At 37.7% G+C, this 16,599-nt stretch overlaps 5 protein-coding genes across 5 annotated transcripts; 4 read left to right on the top strand and 1 right to left on the bottom strand.

Annotated features, from left to right (window-relative positions):
- Nucleotides 2,306–4,049, top strand: LOC104772303. Its single transcript, XM_010496936.2, has 3 exons — nucleotides 2,306–2,958; nucleotides 3,074–3,193; nucleotides 3,277–4,049. The coding sequence occupies exons 1-3, from the start codon at nucleotides 2,497–2,499 to the stop codon at nucleotides 3,919–3,921; spliced, it is 1,227 nt and encodes a 408-aa protein (XP_010495238.1). The 5' UTR covers nucleotides 2,306–2,496; the 3' UTR covers nucleotides 3,922–4,049.
- Nucleotides 3,121–5,538, bottom strand: LOC104772311 (homologous-pairing protein 2 homolog). The gene is made up of 7 exons (XM_010496943.2): nucleotides 5,414–5,538; nucleotides 5,254–5,279; nucleotides 4,750–5,017; nucleotides 4,589–4,659; nucleotides 4,314–4,502; nucleotides 4,123–4,229; nucleotides 3,121–3,203 (listed from the first exon to the last, which is right to left on the bottom strand). Exons 1-6 carry the CDS (start codon nucleotides 5,439–5,441, stop codon nucleotides 4,131–4,133), a joined length of 681 nt encoding a protein of 226 aa, XP_010495245.1. The 5' UTR covers nucleotides 5,442–5,538; the 3' UTR covers nucleotides 3,121–3,203; nucleotides 4,123–4,130.
- Nucleotides 5,710–9,702, top strand: LOC104772293 (serine/threonine-protein phosphatase 2A 65 kDa regulatory subunit A gamma isoform-like). The gene is made up of 13 exons (XM_010496926.2): nucleotides 5,710–5,794; nucleotides 6,227–6,687; nucleotides 6,792–7,038; nucleotides 7,240–7,352; nucleotides 7,467–7,546; nucleotides 7,632–7,773; nucleotides 7,877–7,957; nucleotides 8,253–8,357; nucleotides 8,506–8,688; nucleotides 8,778–8,870; nucleotides 8,960–9,099; nucleotides 9,199–9,265; nucleotides 9,413–9,702. The coding sequence occupies exons 2-13, from the start codon at nucleotides 6,295–6,297 to the stop codon at nucleotides 9,530–9,532; spliced, it is 1,764 nt and encodes a 587-aa protein (XP_010495228.1). The 5' UTR covers nucleotides 5,710–5,794; nucleotides 6,227–6,294; the 3' UTR covers nucleotides 9,533–9,702.
- LOC104772283 (serine/threonine-protein phosphatase 2A 65 kDa regulatory subunit A gamma isoform-like) lies at nucleotides 10,195–14,281 on the top strand. Its single transcript, XM_010496917.2, has 13 exons — nucleotides 10,195–10,335; nucleotides 10,652–11,090; nucleotides 11,513–11,759; nucleotides 12,000–12,112; nucleotides 12,222–12,301; nucleotides 12,425–12,566; nucleotides 12,670–12,750; nucleotides 12,871–12,975; nucleotides 13,089–13,271; nucleotides 13,362–13,454; nucleotides 13,533–13,672; nucleotides 13,778–13,844; nucleotides 13,987–14,281. The coding sequence occupies exons 2-13, from the start codon at nucleotides 10,698–10,700 to the stop codon at nucleotides 14,104–14,106; spliced, it is 1,764 nt and encodes a 587-aa protein (XP_010495219.1). The 5' UTR covers nucleotides 10,195–10,335; nucleotides 10,652–10,697; the 3' UTR covers nucleotides 14,107–14,281.
- LOC104772272 lies at nucleotides 14,642–16,591 on the top strand (the record flags this gene model as incomplete). Its single annotated transcript, XM_010496907.2, has 6 exons — nucleotides 14,642–15,003; nucleotides 15,150–15,305; nucleotides 15,386–15,629; nucleotides 15,725–15,891; nucleotides 15,976–16,128; nucleotides 16,274–16,591. Coding segments are annotated over exons 1-6 (1,083 nt in total), but the record flags the coding sequence as incomplete, so codon positions are not given.

Here is a 16,599-nt window from a genome sequence, read left to right as displayed (position 1 = left end):
TATATATATATAAATTTATATAATTATTAATTTATGATATTATTGGGACCATATTTTATAAGGAGATTTCGAAAAAATTATTATCTTATTATCTTATCGAATATTGTTAATTTTTACACTAGCCCGACTTGGGATCAGTAAAATTTATTAATTTATAGTGTTTATTAATTTATAGAGTATTAATTTATAGAGGTTTTAGTGTATTCATCATCGCTATGTCATCATGGTACTGATTCTGGTTTAGAGTCAAAACAGATAATCTATTTGTCTAAACCCATCATCACTAATGGTTTAAAAATCAAACCATATATCGAAATGAAGTTGGTCTACCCAAATTATGCCAGATAAAAGGATTGGTCAAGTCAAGTTGACTATATTTCATTTGGTTCTTAGGTTCTTAACCATTACCAAATCCGATAACCGGTCGAGTTAACTGGAAAATATGAGTAACCGGGAATTCCTTGATTTGTACAATAATACTATTCGCAAAAGACACAAAAGCTGAACCTGAGAGGAGGTGGTGGCTACAAAAATTATTCGGATCAATGAGACAATATGTAAAGTGGTCTTCTCGAGGCTCGGGCTAATTTTTTAAAAAAATTCTTGTCAATTGATGTCTGAATTATCTTCCTAAGACCTGTTCATGACTCACTATCATATCACCTTTTGTCCAGGCATAAGGCCGGTCAAAGTGAGATTCAGATATTGAAGAAGCTAGCTGGCTCTGACCCAGACAATAAGCGGCACTGCGTTCGTTTATATTCAACATTTTTTTTAGTATAGGAACCACCTTTTGCTTGGTGTTTGAGTCTCTTCATCTCTGAATCTACGTGAAGTTGTGAAGAAGTGTGGTGTCAACATTAATTGGTCTAAAACTATCTGATGTTAAAGTGTATGCAAAGCAGTTCTTCATATCACTTAAACATCTCAAAAACTGTGGAGTTCTTTTCTTCACTGCAATATAAAGCCATGATATCATGCTGGTGGGTTATACTTGTCTGTATTTTTCTCCTGCTTAATGCTCTTATTTATAACTTCTGGTCATTGTTCAGGTGAATGAAGGAAGAAATACGTTAAAGCTTTGTGACTTTGGTTGTGCAATGTTTGCTGGTAAAAACGATTTTAAACCATATCTTATTAGGCTCTTCCACATAGCTCCAGAAATAGTATTGAGGATGAAGATCGATCCCAAGGTTTTAGTTCATTTCAAGAATCTGCTGGACAAAATTTTCACACTTGCATGATCCTCAGCAGAGACTTACAGTGTGTCATAGGCATTAGCTCACCCATTCATGACGGGCAAGTGAACCTCATAATTTTGTTGCCCCTAGATACCTGTACGTAAATCGTATATATGTTACACAATTTAATTTTGATTAAGATTCTGAAGAAAGTGTGCGAATGATCTTGTTCTTATAAGATACAATGATCTCGTCTTTGACCATTGTTTCGTTGGTGGATTTCAGTATTTCACATTATATCATTTTCATGTATATCGGAGTTTGAGAGGATTTTTGTGTCAGGTACAAAAGATTAGGTAGCATGCATTAGAGGTTTGTTTAGCAATTCTATAATAACAAAAGATTTGTAATGTGTTTGGTTTACCCTGAGATGATATTGTGATGAGTGGGAGAATTATGTCTAGAAGAAAGATTGCTCCGTATTTGGTAAATAAAAACAACATCTCTTTGCAATTTTTCGTACCTAACATAAATAAAAGCTCTCTCTTTATCATAATAACAACAACATTATTATTGTTACTATGCTTTTGACGACTTGGTAAGTTGCGTGCAGATTAGTTGTAGTAGTCTTTTGATTCTCTGCTGTTGAAATTATAGTCACACCTAATAAAGAGGAAACGGTGTTTTTTCTAATGGCTGATCCCACGCTTTGATAATTCCTCTAAACCTGTCATTCTTACACTAACTGCAATATTTAAGAGCCCTAACATTGACAGTTCTCTTATATCAATTTCACGATCACTTTGTTATGAGTGTTCCGTTTATAGTTTTGACGAAGACGTTATTTTTTCTGTTGTAAAGTAGTACGAACGTTACAAAAAAAAAAAAAAAACACGAACGTTCCTTGTTATGAACAAATAATAAAGAGTAGTATTCATCAGATTTTCTAGTAACATCTCTTTAAATTGTCCAAAATATTTATTTCGGATAGCGTATTTGGATATGCTACCCATTTTGATTGATCAGTTTTTTTCAACAAACAATTTTAAATTTGGTTTACCATTTGGTCTTACGATTAATTCAATCCTCGAGCGTGATATTCAAGAGCGGTCCATTTTGGTTTTATTATTTTGTAATTCGTACCACATTTTCTTCTTAAAGGTCGTTTTTTCCAACTTCTGAAAACTTCGTTGCTAAGAAGTCTTCGTATGTCGTAACGCGTCTTCTTCTTCATCTTTCCTCTTATAACTCTTCCATTCAAAGAAAGACAACATAAACCCTATTCTCTTTCTCTCTCTCCCTCTGCAACTCGGCTATGGGGAAGAAGCTTGACGCTTTGCTTGGTCGGAGTTTCAAGATCAACAAGTTCAAGTCTCTTCTCAACTTAGCTCTCACAAGGCTCTCTATCCTCAAGAACCAACGTCAAGTCCGACTCTCTCAAGCCATCTCTGATGTCACCGAGCTTCTTAAGCTCGGCCACCACGAGCACGCTTACCATAGAGTCGACCAACTTGTCAAAGAGCAAAACACCCTCGACGTTCTCTTCTTCATCCATGGCTACTTCACTCTCTGTCAAGACCGTATTCACCTTTTCGAACACAACAGAGATTGTCCTGAAGAGCTTTTAGAAGCTGTTTCTGGTTTGCTCTTTGCAGCTTCTAGAATCGGAGAATTTCCTGAGCTTCAAGAGATTCGCAATGTTTTGATTTCACGTTTTGGCAAAGATCTTGCAGCTCGGTCTATCGAGTTGCGCAGTAATAGTGGGGTCGATCCCAAAGTAAGCAGCTTTGATTCAAACCCATACTATATATTCAATACGTTATATTAAGTATTTCTCTCTCTCTTACTAGAACAAAATGCTGAGTTTCATGTTTCTTTCGGTGTTACTATAGATAATTCAAAAGTTGTCGACAAGACATCCACCGAGAGAAGTTAGAATGAAGGCTTTAAAGGAGATCGCTGCAGAGAATAACATTGTTCTGAAAATAGAAGAAGCTTCTACGTCCACTGAGGTATGGAAATCTGCATTTAATCGCAAAGAAAATAGAAAGTGACAAATTATGTTCTAATCAATTCAAATGTATGGTATATGCAGGCAACAACAAATATGCAGGGAACATCAGATGTCACTAAGGCTAAGCTAGCAAGTGAAGATGGAGAAGGCTATGGTTTATCTGACTCGGTCAAAAGAGGAAAGAAGAAGTATAAAGATGTGGCTGATGCTGCACAAGCAGCGTTTGAGTCAGCGGCTCATGCAGCAGAGGCTGCAAGAGCGGCTGTGGAGCTTTCTCAGTTTTCTCCTCGTGGACCAGACACTCCTCGTGGACCAGAAGGGGAAAATTCATTTAATGATTCTGAAAACAAAGAATCGGAACAAGAACAGAAAGGTGATGATGATTATTCAGAAGGTAAAGGGTATGTGAGGTCAGAATATAAGAGTTCGATGTCGGATTCAGAAGAAATTATTGATGAAGTCCCAGTGATGTCATTTAGTGAAGATCCTGTGAAGCTATTGGAGAAGGATACTGTTATCTACGATAGTGAAGAAGAAACCCAATATATTGTTAAGAGTAATACTATTACTAAGGTTAAAGATGAGCCAAGTCTTATGGATGGTACAAATAGAGGGGTTACAGGACATGTGGATCACATGGTTCATTCAATTGACGATCCTATTCTGCGTAAAGCGGGGTTGAAGAGTCCGATTTCAGTCAGGACCAGAGGAGTTCGTGGATACTAAGAAGTATAAATATTTTAATTTTTTCAGGTGCAATCATATGGTTTAGTGGCTGAGTTTTGTACAAGCTTTTTATGTTCTCTGTTTTTTTGGGTAATGATAAAAGATTACGGTATTCTTTACGGATATAAGCTTTAAATATGTTGAGCAGGATGCATATGCATGTGTTTTGTTTAAGAACTGAAGCAAGTTCAAAGAACCTACCTGCAAAATTACTGTCCTCTGCCCCTCTTTTTACCATGTTGAATTAGGTCAGAATATGCCTGGAAACTTAGACCCACATCTTCATCATATTCAATTCCAAGCTCCTCCTGCCAAGTAACAGTAGTTAAACATGAGGATCAAGCTGAAGTAATTTGTAAGAAGAACCCTGTGAAAGATGTATGATTCTGCACCTTAAATTCCTTAATATCTCTGGGGAAATTCTCTGTTACAGTATCCCAAATGTCTCTGAACATCCTCTTACGCTTACGCCACTGATTAATCTTATCCGCGTACATATCTTCAACAGCCTTTTTGTCTTCTGGCCTCACCAATGTAATCCCTTCACGTAGTTTGATTAGTTTCTCTTCCATTTCCTTAACCTGGTACACACAGTTGGAATCACTTTTCTAGGCTATTTCCTGTTACAAGCTTACTCAAGGAAATGACAAAAGGTAAGAACACATACCTCTTTCCTTAGTTTGGTATCTTTCTCTTGTATCTCCTCTAGTGTCAAGTTAGACTGCAAGCTCTTGATTTCTGCGATAATGTCACACACAAGATAAAACATGATCCGAACAAGCAGCTATATCACAACATCTAAAGACTATGAGGTAAGAAGTTTCACACCTGACTCAACTTCAGTGATAGTTTTCTTCTTCTCCTGGAGCTGTTCTTGAAGATTGGCATTGTCTTCTTTCATCTGAGCAAGCTCTTCATTGTTTGGGATCTCAAACTGGTCTTGTCTAGCAATGTAAATCTTCTGCTCACCATACTCTTTGAATGTGATTGTCCCGGAATCAGCAAGGCTATCAAGTGCCTTCTGTACTGCAGTCTTCTTAAGGTTAAACTTTTGCAAAGCATCAGCTGCGTTTTGTGTGTTCAGAGGTCGGTTTTGCTGCATCACAATGTAACACAACAAACAACACATCCATCGAAATCTCTAATTAAATTACAAAAATAAAAAAGCCATCAAGTGGTTGATTCCTAGATTCAATATCCTGTAAAACATCACTGAGTACTTTAACCTAACCACAATTTCAATTTCGAAATTTCAAATTTCACAGTCGTAGCTGTTCCTTGGTCCGTTTTAAAAATTGGGTTTCGGATAAGAAAAATTGAGGAAGTGCTCACCTCGTTTACAAAGTTGAGTACGATACCTGCAGAGAAAACAAGTAAACAAGTGAGTAATCAAACTGACGAAGACGAAACCAAAAAAAAAAAACCAGATCGGGTAACGATGATGAACTAAATCATCGAAGAAGATCAAAGAGAATTAGAGGATGGATTATACTTTCTGTATTATCCGATTTAGGAGCCATTTTTGCCTGAAGTAATGCGCGGGAAAATAAAACCCTTGAGAGCGAGAAAGCTACTTTTTTTTTTTTCTTTCCTTTTCCGATATTTTTATGAGGAAGAAGACAACGTCATCATCACTGAGAAGCTTCCTTAATACACGAGAGAGAGAGATATTAAAACGGTGGCGTTTTATAAGATATATGGGCCTTTTATATATTATATGTAAGCCCATTAATTTGATATCCTTGACAGGCCCAATTCTATGTAAACAGCCAGAGATGGCTAGCTGCTTAGAGAAAGAAGAGCTCCGGTTCTCTCATTCTCCTTCTTCTCGACTGATAATAGATCGTTCGGAACTGGGAAAACAGCGTAATCGGTAAAAATCTCGATCATTTCTTCATTTAGAAACAATTTCGAATATAAAGAAGAATCTCATAATCTAGTTATATGTTTAGATCGTCAATGAATTGTTGTCGTCTCTCTAGGTCTTCTTTTCGTGTTTGATTCTGATTGCTCATTTTTTTGTGAGGTTAAATGGCTTACCTTTGAATTGATCTCAGAGGCAGAATTGAGCTTAAAGTTTGTAACTTTATCGTCTTTTGTATTAATGGTAGTATCTAGGTCTTCTTTTTGTTTTTGATTCTGATGCTCACTTTTTTCTGAGGTTATATGGCTTACCTTTAAATTGATCTCAGTGGCAGAATTGAGTTTAAAGTTTGTAACTTTATCGTATTTTGTATTGATGGTGTCTAAGCATTTTGTTTTATTCTGACTTTTGTGTACACCGTGTTTCATATGGTTGATAAAGGTAGGGAGTGATTTGAGGAATATAGCCATAGTTGAGGAAGGTTGGGAGTGATTTGAGTATTGGTCAGGATGTCTATGGCTGATGAGCCTCTGTACCCGATTGCTGTGCTAATAGACGAGCTGAAAAACGATGATATTCAGCTTAGATTGAACTCTATTAGACGGCTTTCTATCATTGCTCGTGCCCTTGGAGAGGAGAGGACAAGAAAGGAGTTGATCCCATTTCTTAGTGAAAACAATGACGATGATGATGAGGTGCTTCTGGCCATGGCGGAAGAGTTGGGTGTTTTTATTCCTTACGTAGGAGGCGTTGAGCATGCACATGTTTTGCTTCCACCGCTGGAGACTCTCTCGACGGTTGAGGAAACTTGTGTGAGGGAAAAAGCTGTAGAGTCACTTTGCAGAATTGGTTCTCAGATGAGGGAGAATGACTTGGTTGAGCATTTCTTCCCTCTGGCTAAGGTTAGATAAGGATAATTATTACTCCTCTTATCAAACTTAAATGATTGCTATGCGCATACTGTGCAACCAATTTAAGCTTACTGAACACCGTCATTGTTTAACAGCGACTTTCAGGTGGTGAGTGGTTCACAGCCAGGGTATCAGCATGCGGGATTTTTCATATTGCATACCCAAGTGCTCCAGATCAGCTAAAGGCGGAGCTAAGATCAATATACAGTCAGCTGTGTCAAGATGACATGCCAATGGTGCGCAGAGCTGCAGCAACGAATTTGGGGAAGTTTGCTGCTACAATTGAATCAGCTCATTTGAAGACTGACATTATGTCCATGTTTGAGGATCTTACGCAAGATGGTAGGTTTTCCGATTTTATATGGTTTCGTTTTGCCAGCATATACCTCATAAAAACTTTCACCAAGTCTGTTCATATACTGCATTGAACACTGAGCATTAGTTGAAGTTAAGCAGTACTAGCGTTGTCCACGTATTAGTTTCAGTGTCTTACTTGTATGATGATCATATAGCTTTTGACTATCTTATTGACATTAATGTCAGATCAAGATTCAGTTAGATTATTGGCTGTTGAGGGTTGTGCTGCTCTTGGGAAATTGTTGGAGCCCCAGGACTGTGTCACACACATTCTTCCTGTAATTGTCAATTTCTCGCAGGTGAGTAAATGTGTTAATATGATAGTATTTTCTGCGGGTGAACTTTCTTGGAAAGCTGTTAGGCAGATACTGTATCTATGTGCTGCTTTGTCTTGATATTTTGTCTCTGAGCAGGATAAGTCATGGCGTGTGCGTTATATGGTTGCAAATCAGCTCTATGAACTTTGTGAAGCTGTAGGACCAGAGCCAACTAGGTAAGCAATGATGGTTGAACTTAGATATCGTATGTTTTCCCTAATTCTTGTTTATATTTCCTTATTATGTGCCTTGTGTGTGAAGGACGGATTTGGTGCCTGCATATGTTCGTCTACTTCGTGATAATGAGGCTGAAGTTCGGATAGCAGCTGCTGGAAAGGTTACCAAGTTTTGTCGCATTTTAAACCCTGAACTCGCGATCCAGCACATCCTTCCCTGTGTAAAGGTACACACTTAGGAGTAATTCATTAATCTCATATTGCCCAAAGGATCGATATACCGTTGGTGTTTTCTGATTACTATTAGCTTATCGTTAAATTTACCCGTAGGAATTATCGTCAGACTCTTCTCAGCACGTCAGATCTGCATTGGCCTCAGTTATAATGGGGATGGCTCCAGTCTTGGGTAAGGTAAGAGGAATCAATACAATGTCGCTCTGTAGTTTGGAGTCAAAATGCTCGTAATATTATATGCAGCTTTAGCACCTTTAAGATAATGATAATGATAATTTATCTATCTTCTTTTCCTGGTCACTGACAGTGATTCACTGTGATCGGAAGTAGCCCGCAACCAGAGTTGACTATATTTTTCTATATAAGATCATTTAGTTGCATATTTTAACTTGGCTTTGACATCTTTAAGGTAACGATTATTTCTTTTGTTTGAAACCATGCATTCCTAACTTGGCTTTGACATTCATTGCAGGATGCAACAATTGAGCATCTTCTCCCAATATTTCTTTCTCTATTGAAGGACGAATTTCCTGATGTACGCTTAAACATTATCAGCAAACTTGACCAAGTGAACCAGGTTTGTTACGATCAAGTTACTAATCTCTTTGCACAAAATTGAATTCAAGATATCATGGTTTGGTCAAGTCAAAGACTACTTGACACTTTGTCCATCCATTTTTCAGATGATGATGGAGTTTTTTTTTTTTTTTTAATAATATTGGCAGGTCATTGGGATTGATCTACTATCACAATCTTTATTGCCAGCCATCGTAGAACTTGCTGAAGACAGGCATTGGAGGGTACGTCTGGCTATAATTGAGTATATTCCATTGTTGGCCAGCCAATTAGGTGTAGGCTTCTTTGACGATAAGCTTGGTGCTCTTTGCATGCAATGGTTACAAGACAAGGTCCCTCATTCTCTACCCCCATTAAATCATCAGATAGTTAAATCTATATTTTCTACCATTTGAAATTTTTGTAAACTTTCTATTGTCAGGTTCACTCAATCCGTGAAGCTGCTGCGAACAATCTTAAGCGTCTTGCTGAAGAGTTTGGTCCTGAATGGGCAATGCAGCATATAGTTCCTCAGGTTGCCTAGAAATCTGAAGCGTGTGTTACATTTTTTCTTCACTTTATTTCAAATCGATCATTTTTGCTATTGCGTACATATTTGTGCAGGTTCTAGAGATGATCAACAATCCGCACTATCTATACCGGATGACGATTCTTCGTGCAGTATCGCTTCTCGCGCCAGTAATGGGATCCGAGATCACATGTTCCAGACTCTTGCCTGCGGTGATAACCGCATCTAAAGACAGGCAAGTCTTTCACTCTCTCTCTTGAAACATTAAATCTCATCGATTCAGTTCATTGCTCGTAAATAGCTAAGTAAAAAATCTTCTCTGTCCTCTTATCAGAGTTCCAAACATCAAGTTTAACGTCGCCAAAATGATGCAATCCCTCATTCCGATAGTTGACCAATCGGTTAGTATCCATTCACACGGCACTGTCTTTTTTTTTTTTTTTTTTTTTTTGTTGGTTCTCACGAGTAGAGAACAGCTTATTATTCCACATCCTTCTCATTATGGAATATAGACTTAAATGTTATTGTTTTTTATTTGGCTGTGACAGGTTGTGGAGAACATGATACGGCCATGTTTGGTGGAGCTAAGTGAAGACCCAGACGTTGATGTACGGTTCTTCGCAAATCAAGCTCTCCAGTCTATTGACAATTTGATGATGTCTAGCTAAAAAAATGTTGAATACAGCAACACAATGTGTTCATGAGGTTTTGTAAACGATACTTCCTTTCCTGTGTGCTGTCTTTACTTTGTAGACGTAAAGTGACCCGACCGTACGAACTTTTGTCAATTGTGTCCCTCTGCTACTAATGTAATGTTGGCTTCATGCTTTTTTTTTTCTTCTCTCCTGTCCTTAATATTGGTTAGCTTAAAATATCCATTCTAGTTTGAGGGGACTGAGAAGTGAGAACATTTGCTATTGAAATTGATGATTGGAAAATTGTATATATTTGGTATGTTAGATATCAACTAATGTTCACAAATTATGATGACTTATTTGTAGGTGTGCTAAAAGGAAATTTATAAATTGTAGTGAGTACATTTGTAATAGTCCAAACAGAATTAAGTGACTAATCGCTAATGCTTTAGAATATTTTAATTGGTCAACTTATTGAGTCGTCTGGTTACAACTTACAAGCCCATAGGACTCCACATATCATACAGGTAAGGGTTCATCAAAAGTCAAAACCAGGAACAGGAAGAAGACATCATGTGAGAAGCTTCCTTCAAACGAGCCAGAGATATATTAAAACGACGCCGTATTAGTTGGTATGTAGACCTTTTATATATTATACGTAAGCCCATTTAGTTGGTATCATTGAAAGGCCCAATTCAATGTACACAGAGCTTGAGACGGTTTAGCTCTGCTGAGAAAGAAGAAGAACTCCTCCGGTTCTCTCTCATTCTCCTTCTTCTCTCTCTGATTGATTGATAGATCGCTCCGAACTGGGAAAAGTGAAAACACCATAATCGGTAAAATCTCGATCATTTCATTTTTCTTCAATCAAAAACAATTTCAAATGTATATGAGAATCTCTCATAATCCCATTTTATTTGCTTAGATCGTCAATGAATTGTAGTATCGTTCTCTAGGTCTTCTTTTTCGTGTTTGATTCTGGTGCTTTTATTTTTTATTTTTTATTTTTTTTTGAGAATAAATGACTAACCTTTGAATTGATCTCATAGGCAGAAATTGAGTTTAAAGTTTGTAACTTTATCGCCTTTTGTATCGATGGTAGTATATGCATTGTTTAATTCTGACTTCTGTAGACATCTTTCTTTGATATAGGGACTAGTTGAAGAAAGGTAGGGAGTGATTTGAGTATTTGGTCAGGATGTCTATGGTTGATGAGCCTCTGTATCCTATTGCCGTGCTTATAGACGAGCTTAAGAACGATGATATTCAGCTTAGATTGAACTCTATTAGACGGCTTTCTGTCATTGCTCGTGCTCTTGGAGAGGAGAGGACTAGAAAAGAGTTGATCCCATTTCTTAGTGAAAACAATGACGATGATGATGAGGTGCTTCTGGCCATGGCGGAAGAGTTGGGTGTTTTTATTCCTTATGTAGGAGGCGTTGAGCATGCACATGTTTTGCTTCCACCGCTGGAGACTCTCTCCACTGTTGAGGAAACATGCGTGAGGGAGAAAGCTGTAGAGTCACTTTGCAGAATTGGTTCTCAGATGAGGGAGAATGACTTGGTTGAGCATTTCTTTCCTCTGGCTAAGGTTAGATAAGGATGATTATTCCTCTTATCAAATCTCTATCGTCAGTTTAATTTTTTTTCTTTCAATGCTCTGTCTAACTTAATCAGCCTTGTGAAATTGAGCTACTCGAAAAGCTAAAAAAACATAGATTTTTTGGGTCCATTGTCGCCCAAAGTTTGGAAATAAGCTTTTGCCTCTTGTTTCAGTATTCTCCTTTTTAGTTGTGTAGAGGAATCAGTAGGTTGAAGTTGTTTTCATCTATTTTGATTGATCTAAGGGAACATCCAATCATATAAATCTGGCTTCGTTAGCGTTCTTTGGGTTGTGGTTGTGGTTTTGTTTGTGAATTGTGACCGTACACACATGAATAGGAACCCAAATGATTGCTATGCTCATACTGTGCAACCAACTTAAGCTTACTGAACACCGTTATTGTTTAACAGCGACTTTCAGCTGGTGAGTGGTTCACAGCCAGGGTATCAGCATGTGGGATTTTCCATATTGCATACCCAAGTGCTCCGGATCCGCTAAAGGCGGAGCTAAGATCATTATACAGTCAGCTGTGTCAAGATGACATGCCAATGGTGCGCAGAGCTGCAGCAACGAATTTGGGGAAGTTTGCTGCTACAATTGAATCAGCTCATTTGAAGACTGACATTATGTCCATGTTTGAGGATCTTACGCAAGATGGTATGTTTTCCGGTTTTATATGGTTTCGTTTTGCCAGCATATACCTCTTAAAAACTTTCATCAAGTCTGTTTATGGGGGTGTCTAATGTAAATAAAGGCAACTGTAATAGGGTTACTACATTGAACATTGAGAATAAGTTGAAGTTAAACAGCACATTAGCTTTGTCCAATATCAGTTTCAGTGTCTTACTTGTATGATAATCATATAGCTTTTGATTATCTTATTGGCATTAATATCAGATCAAGATTCAGTTAGATTATTGGCTGTTGAGGGTTGTGCTGCTCTTGGGAAATTGTTGGGGCCCCAGGACTGTGTCACACACATTCTTCCTGTAATTGTCAATTTCTCGCAGGTGAGTAAATGTGTTAATATAATAATATTTTCCGCGGACGAGCTTTATTGGAAAGCTGTAAGGCAGATATGTATGTGCTGCTTTGTCTTGATATGTTGTCTCTGAGCAGGATAAGTCGTGGCGTGTGCGTTATATGGTTGCAAATCAGCTCTATGAACTTTGTGAAGCTGTAGGACCAGAGCCTACTAGGTAAGCAATGGTGTTGAACTTAGTTATGGTAATGTTTTTTTGTTGACCTCTATTTCTTCAGAGGTATGGTAATGTTTGTTGATTCATCTTGATAGTTTTCCTGAATTCTTGCTTATATTGCAGGACGGATTTGGTGCCTGCATATGTTCGTCTACTTCGTGATAATGAGGCTGAAGTTCGGATAGCAGCTGCTGGAAAAGTTACCAAGGTTTGTCGCATATTGAACCCTGAACTCGCGATCCAGCACATCCTTCCCTGTGTAAAGGTACACGCGTAGGAGTATTTCATTGATCTCATATTGCCCAAAGGACCAATATACCTGGGGTGTTTGCTTATTACTATTAGCTTATCGTTAAATTTACGTGTAGGAATTATCATCAGACTCTTCTCAGCACGTCAGATCTGCATTGGCCTCAGTTATAATGGGGATGGCTCCAGTCTTGGGTAAGGTAATTAAAAATTTATACATTGTGCTTCTCCTACCATGACTATTTAGCATCTATAAGGTAACGATTATTTCTTTTGTTTGAAACCATGCTTTTCTAACTTAGCTTTGATATTCACTGCAGGATGCGACAATTGAGCATCTTCTTCCAATCTTTCTTTCTCTATTGAAGGACGAATTTCCTGACGTACGCTTAAACATTATCAGCAAACTGGACCAAGTGAACCAGGTTTGTTATGATCAAGATGTCATGTTTTGGTCAAGTCAATTACTACTTGACAGCAACTTCTTTGTCCATCCATTTTTCAGATGATGATGTGGTTTTTTTAATAATATTGGCAGGTTATTGGGATTGATCTACTATCACAATCATTATTGCCAGCCATTGTAGAACTTGCTGAAGACAGGCACTGGAGGGTACGACTGGCTATAATTGAGTATATTCCCTTGTTGGCCAGCCAGTTAGGTGTTGGCTTCTTTGACGATAAGCTTGGTGCTCTTTGCATGCAATGGTTACAAGACAAGGTCCCTCATTCTCTACCTTCATTGAATCATCAGATAGTTAAATCCGTATTATCTACCATTTGAAATTTTTGGAAACTTTTTGATTGTCAGGTTCACTCAATCCGCGAAGCTGCTGCGAACAATCTTAAGCGTCTTGCTGAAGAGTTTGGTCCTGAGTGGGCAATGCAGCATATAGTTCCTCAGGTTTGTCTAGAAATCATAAGCGTATGGTATATTTTTTTCTTCACTTTGATTCAAACGATCATTTTCGTTATTGTGCAGGTTCTAGAGATGATTAACAACCCACACTATCTATACCGGATGACAATTCTTCGTGCAGTATCGCTTCTCGCTCCAGTAATGGGATCCGAGATCACTTGTTCCAAACTCTTGCCTGCGGTAATAACCGCATCAAAAGACAGGCAAATCTTTCACTCTCTCACTCTCTCTTGAAACATAAAATCTCGTCCACTCAGTCCATTGCTCCTAAATAGCTTAAGTAAAAAATCTACTTTTTCTCTTATCAGAGTGCCAAACATCAAATTTAACGTCGCCAAAATGATGCAATCTCTCATTCCGATAGTTGACCAATCGGTTAGTATCCATTCAGACGCCATTCTCTTTTTGGTTATCACAAGTAGAAACAGAGCTTATGATTCTACATTATATTGTCCTCATTAGGGAGAATCAAAACGTCCATATATTAAAATGTTGTATTTTTTTTTGGTTGTGAAAGGTTGTGGAGAACATGATACGGCCATGCTTGGTGGAGCTAAGTGAAGACCCGGACGTTGATGTACGGTTCTTCGCAAATCAAGCTCTCCAGTCTATTGACAATGTGATGATGTCTAGCTAAAAATGAGGAAAACACAAACACAATGTGTTTGGTATTAATGAGGTTTTGTAAACGATACTTTCTTGTGTGTTCTCTTTACTTTTGACAAGTAACTGACCGTACGAAGTTTGTCCATTGTGTCTCTCTGCTACTTAAGTAATGTTGGCTTCATGTTGTTTTTGGTTAGTTTAAAATATCCACTGTGCAGTTGAGAATTTATGATGGCTTGGGTAGAGGTTTGTGCATAAAGGAAATTTAGAAATTGTAGTACGTAAATTCGTATTAGTCCAAACAATTAGTTGATTAATTTAATTAGTAACTTTGGGATATTTTAATTGGTCAACTTTATTGAGTCTTCTGGTTAAAATTCCATGGGCTTTTTATACTCCACATAGCATCATCAGATTCAGCTCGTTGTTGGTTTAGCTCAGAAGACTTCATCAAAAGTCAAAACCTTGTCGTACAAGGAAACACAATCACTTAATTGACCTAGGAATCAATCTGAAACTCCCTCGAAAAGTTCAAAAATATATTTATATGTTGGATCAAAGGTTTTCTTATTGACGTTTTCACTTCGATTTTATTGCATTTCTTTTTTTTTATGATTTCTCAAGAAATTTCCGAATAAATATTTCATATCTGATTTTTTTGACCTACAATAGGATTAGGAAACTACAAAATACAAATATATCTGAATATCTTTATAAAAAATAATATAATCCTAAAACTCATAGGAATTGCGTTTTCTGAGGTTATATAAACAACAACAAAATTAGAGTTTAATTTCTCCTGTTTCTCTCGGTTATGTTTCTTTATGTTGTTTAGAGTTCGGGCGTAATAGTTACGTAATCAAGTGTTTGGGAGAGAAGAAGGATGACAACGATGAAGTACCTAATTCCAGAACCAAAAACTAAAGAGGTAACCTTTTGATTCTGTTTGTCGATATCTCTATAAACGATTCGGAGGATTCCACATTCTGATGTTAGGGTTTTAGTATAATTTGTGATTTTGAACAGTTTTGTAGCGTTCTTCATTACTTTTGTGATATTGTTTATACCTTACAGATTTTGTTCGAGAAGACGTTTCAAACTGCTAGTGCGATTACACTAGGAGAATTTAGAGAGTTGAGTGGTAGGCGTAAAGCAGTCGAAGAATTTGTAAACAAAACCACTTCTGCAGCTTCTAGAGTCATCTACGGAGGAGCTTCTCCTTGCGACCAGGTAAACTTTATAAACCAATTTATTTTGTAAGCTTTTAAACTTTTCGTTTGTTGCTTAGAGATTGTTTTTGGATTATTCAGGATCTTCATAAACTTCGAAAATACCTTCCGGTACTCCTTAACTTGGTGCGTTACGCCGATAACATTAAAAGGGTATCGAATCTTAAAATAAGATGGAGTAGTGGATTGATCTCTCAGACCTTGATTCAGCGTACATGTCCCAAATTTTTCCAAGTCGATAACATAATGTTCGAGCTCGCAATGGTTACCTTCGTTTACGCAGTTAAGCTCCGCGAGAGAGCAATGGAACTAGGATCCACTACAGGTTTGTCCCTATTCTTTTTTCTTTTTGTAGTTGCTTCTATATACTTACTTTTCATTAACTCCATCATTCATTATCTTGCTCCTGATTACAAACAGATCACAAGGATTCGGTAACAGTGTACCGAGAAGCATCTGGAGTATTCCATCATCTGTCACAAGAGATTCTTCCTTCTATAAAAAATTGTGTTCCTCCAGGGAAGCTTCCAGAACTAACTCCTCCCCTTTGCTCTTCTTTGAGTCTCCTCTGTTTAGCTGAAGGTCAGGTTAGTGCCTTTTACCACTCTTTGTGGCTTCATATATATTTTTTCTTGATGATGCTAATAGTGAGACATATTGTTTTTAAATAGGCTGTAACTATAAAGAACGCTGAAGAGAGCGGCACAAGCGCAAGCCTATTGTCGAAACTTCATTTTGGAGTTTCTCAATTGCTTTCTGAGGCCTATGCTCATTTGTCATCTAGATCTAACGGAGATTTTAAAGACCTATCCACGCGCTTTCTTGTAAGTCACGTATCCGTAATAACTTATTTATCTTGGTCTGAAGCTCATCTAGTTGGTGTTCTTGGTTCACTCAGATGCCTTAATCCTCTGTTCCTTGAAGCAACAAATCTATACTACTTGATGATTGATTCGATTGATAATGTAGGAATATGTATCAACTCTGGGAGCTTTCCACGAGCTAAAGAGCCAAAAACACTTAGCGGAAGTGCTGGAATCCGAAGATCGAATAGGTGACGCGATTGGGGTGCTCAGGCGTGCCTTAGCAGCCGCGAAGAAGAGTATGCCGACGAAAGACGACACGTGGATATCCATATTCAAGAAAGAGAGAGAGGAAGTAACTAAAACCATGACCAACTATGAGAAGTTAAACGATTCCATGATGTTACAGAAGATTCCAATTAATAGAGAGATACCTTATCCAGAAGGTAGAAAGATTGTTGATCTCATTGCTTACACTCCCACTAGATTGGA

This window comes from Camelina sativa, chromosome 3, assembly GCF_000633955.1.
Source record: "Camelina sativa cultivar DH55 chromosome 3, Cs, whole genome shotgun sequence".
Taxonomy (NCBI): domain Eukaryota; kingdom Viridiplantae; phylum Streptophyta; class Magnoliopsida; order Brassicales; family Brassicaceae; genus Camelina; species Camelina sativa.
This window is presented reverse-complemented; position numbering and strand designations above follow the sequence as displayed.

Coding starts and splice junctions, on each gene's coding strand:
- LOC104772303 (XM_010496936.2), top strand. CDS start 2,497: ATGGGGAAGAAGCTTGACGCTTTGCTTGGTCGGAGTTTCAAGATCAAC. Junction 2,959..3,073: donor ATAGTGGGGTCGATCCCAAA/GTAAGCAGCTTT, acceptor GTGTTACTATAG/ATAATTCAAAAGTTGTCGAC. Junction 3,194..3,276: donor AAGCTTCTACGTCCACTGAG/GTATGGAAATCT, acceptor TGGTATATGCAG/GCAACAACAAATATGCAGGG.
- LOC104772311 (XM_010496943.2), bottom strand. CDS start 5,441: ATGGCTCCTAAATCGGATAATACAGAAA. Junction 5,280..5,413: donor TAAATCGGATAATACAGAAA/GTATAATCCATC, acceptor TTTTCTCTGCAG/GTATCGTACTCAACTTTGTA. Junction 5,018..5,253: donor TACTCAACTTTGTAAACGAG/GTGAGCACTTCC, acceptor ATTGTGATGCAG/CAAAACCGACCTCTGAACAC.
- LOC104772283 (XM_010496917.2), top strand. CDS start 10,698: ATGTCTATGGTTGATGAGCCTCTGTATCCTATTGCCGTGCTTATAGAC. Junction 11,091..11,512: donor ATTTCTTTCCTCTGGCTAAG/GTTAGATAAGGA, acceptor ATTGTTTAACAG/CGACTTTCAGCTGGTGAGTG. Junction 13,455..13,532: donor TGCAGCATATAGTTCCTCAG/GTTTGTCTAGAA, acceptor GTTATTGTGCAG/GTTCTAGAGATGATTAACAA.
- LOC104772293 (XM_010496926.2), top strand. CDS start 6,295: ATGTCTATGGCTGATGAGCCTCTGTACCCGATTGCTGTGCTAATAGAC. Junction 7,353..7,466: donor TAATTGTCAATTTCTCGCAG/GTGAGTAAATGT, acceptor GTCTCTGAGCAG/GATAAGTCATGGCGTGTGCG. Junction 8,871..8,959: donor TGCAGCATATAGTTCCTCAG/GTTGCCTAGAAA, acceptor ATATTTGTGCAG/GTTCTAGAGATGATCAACAA.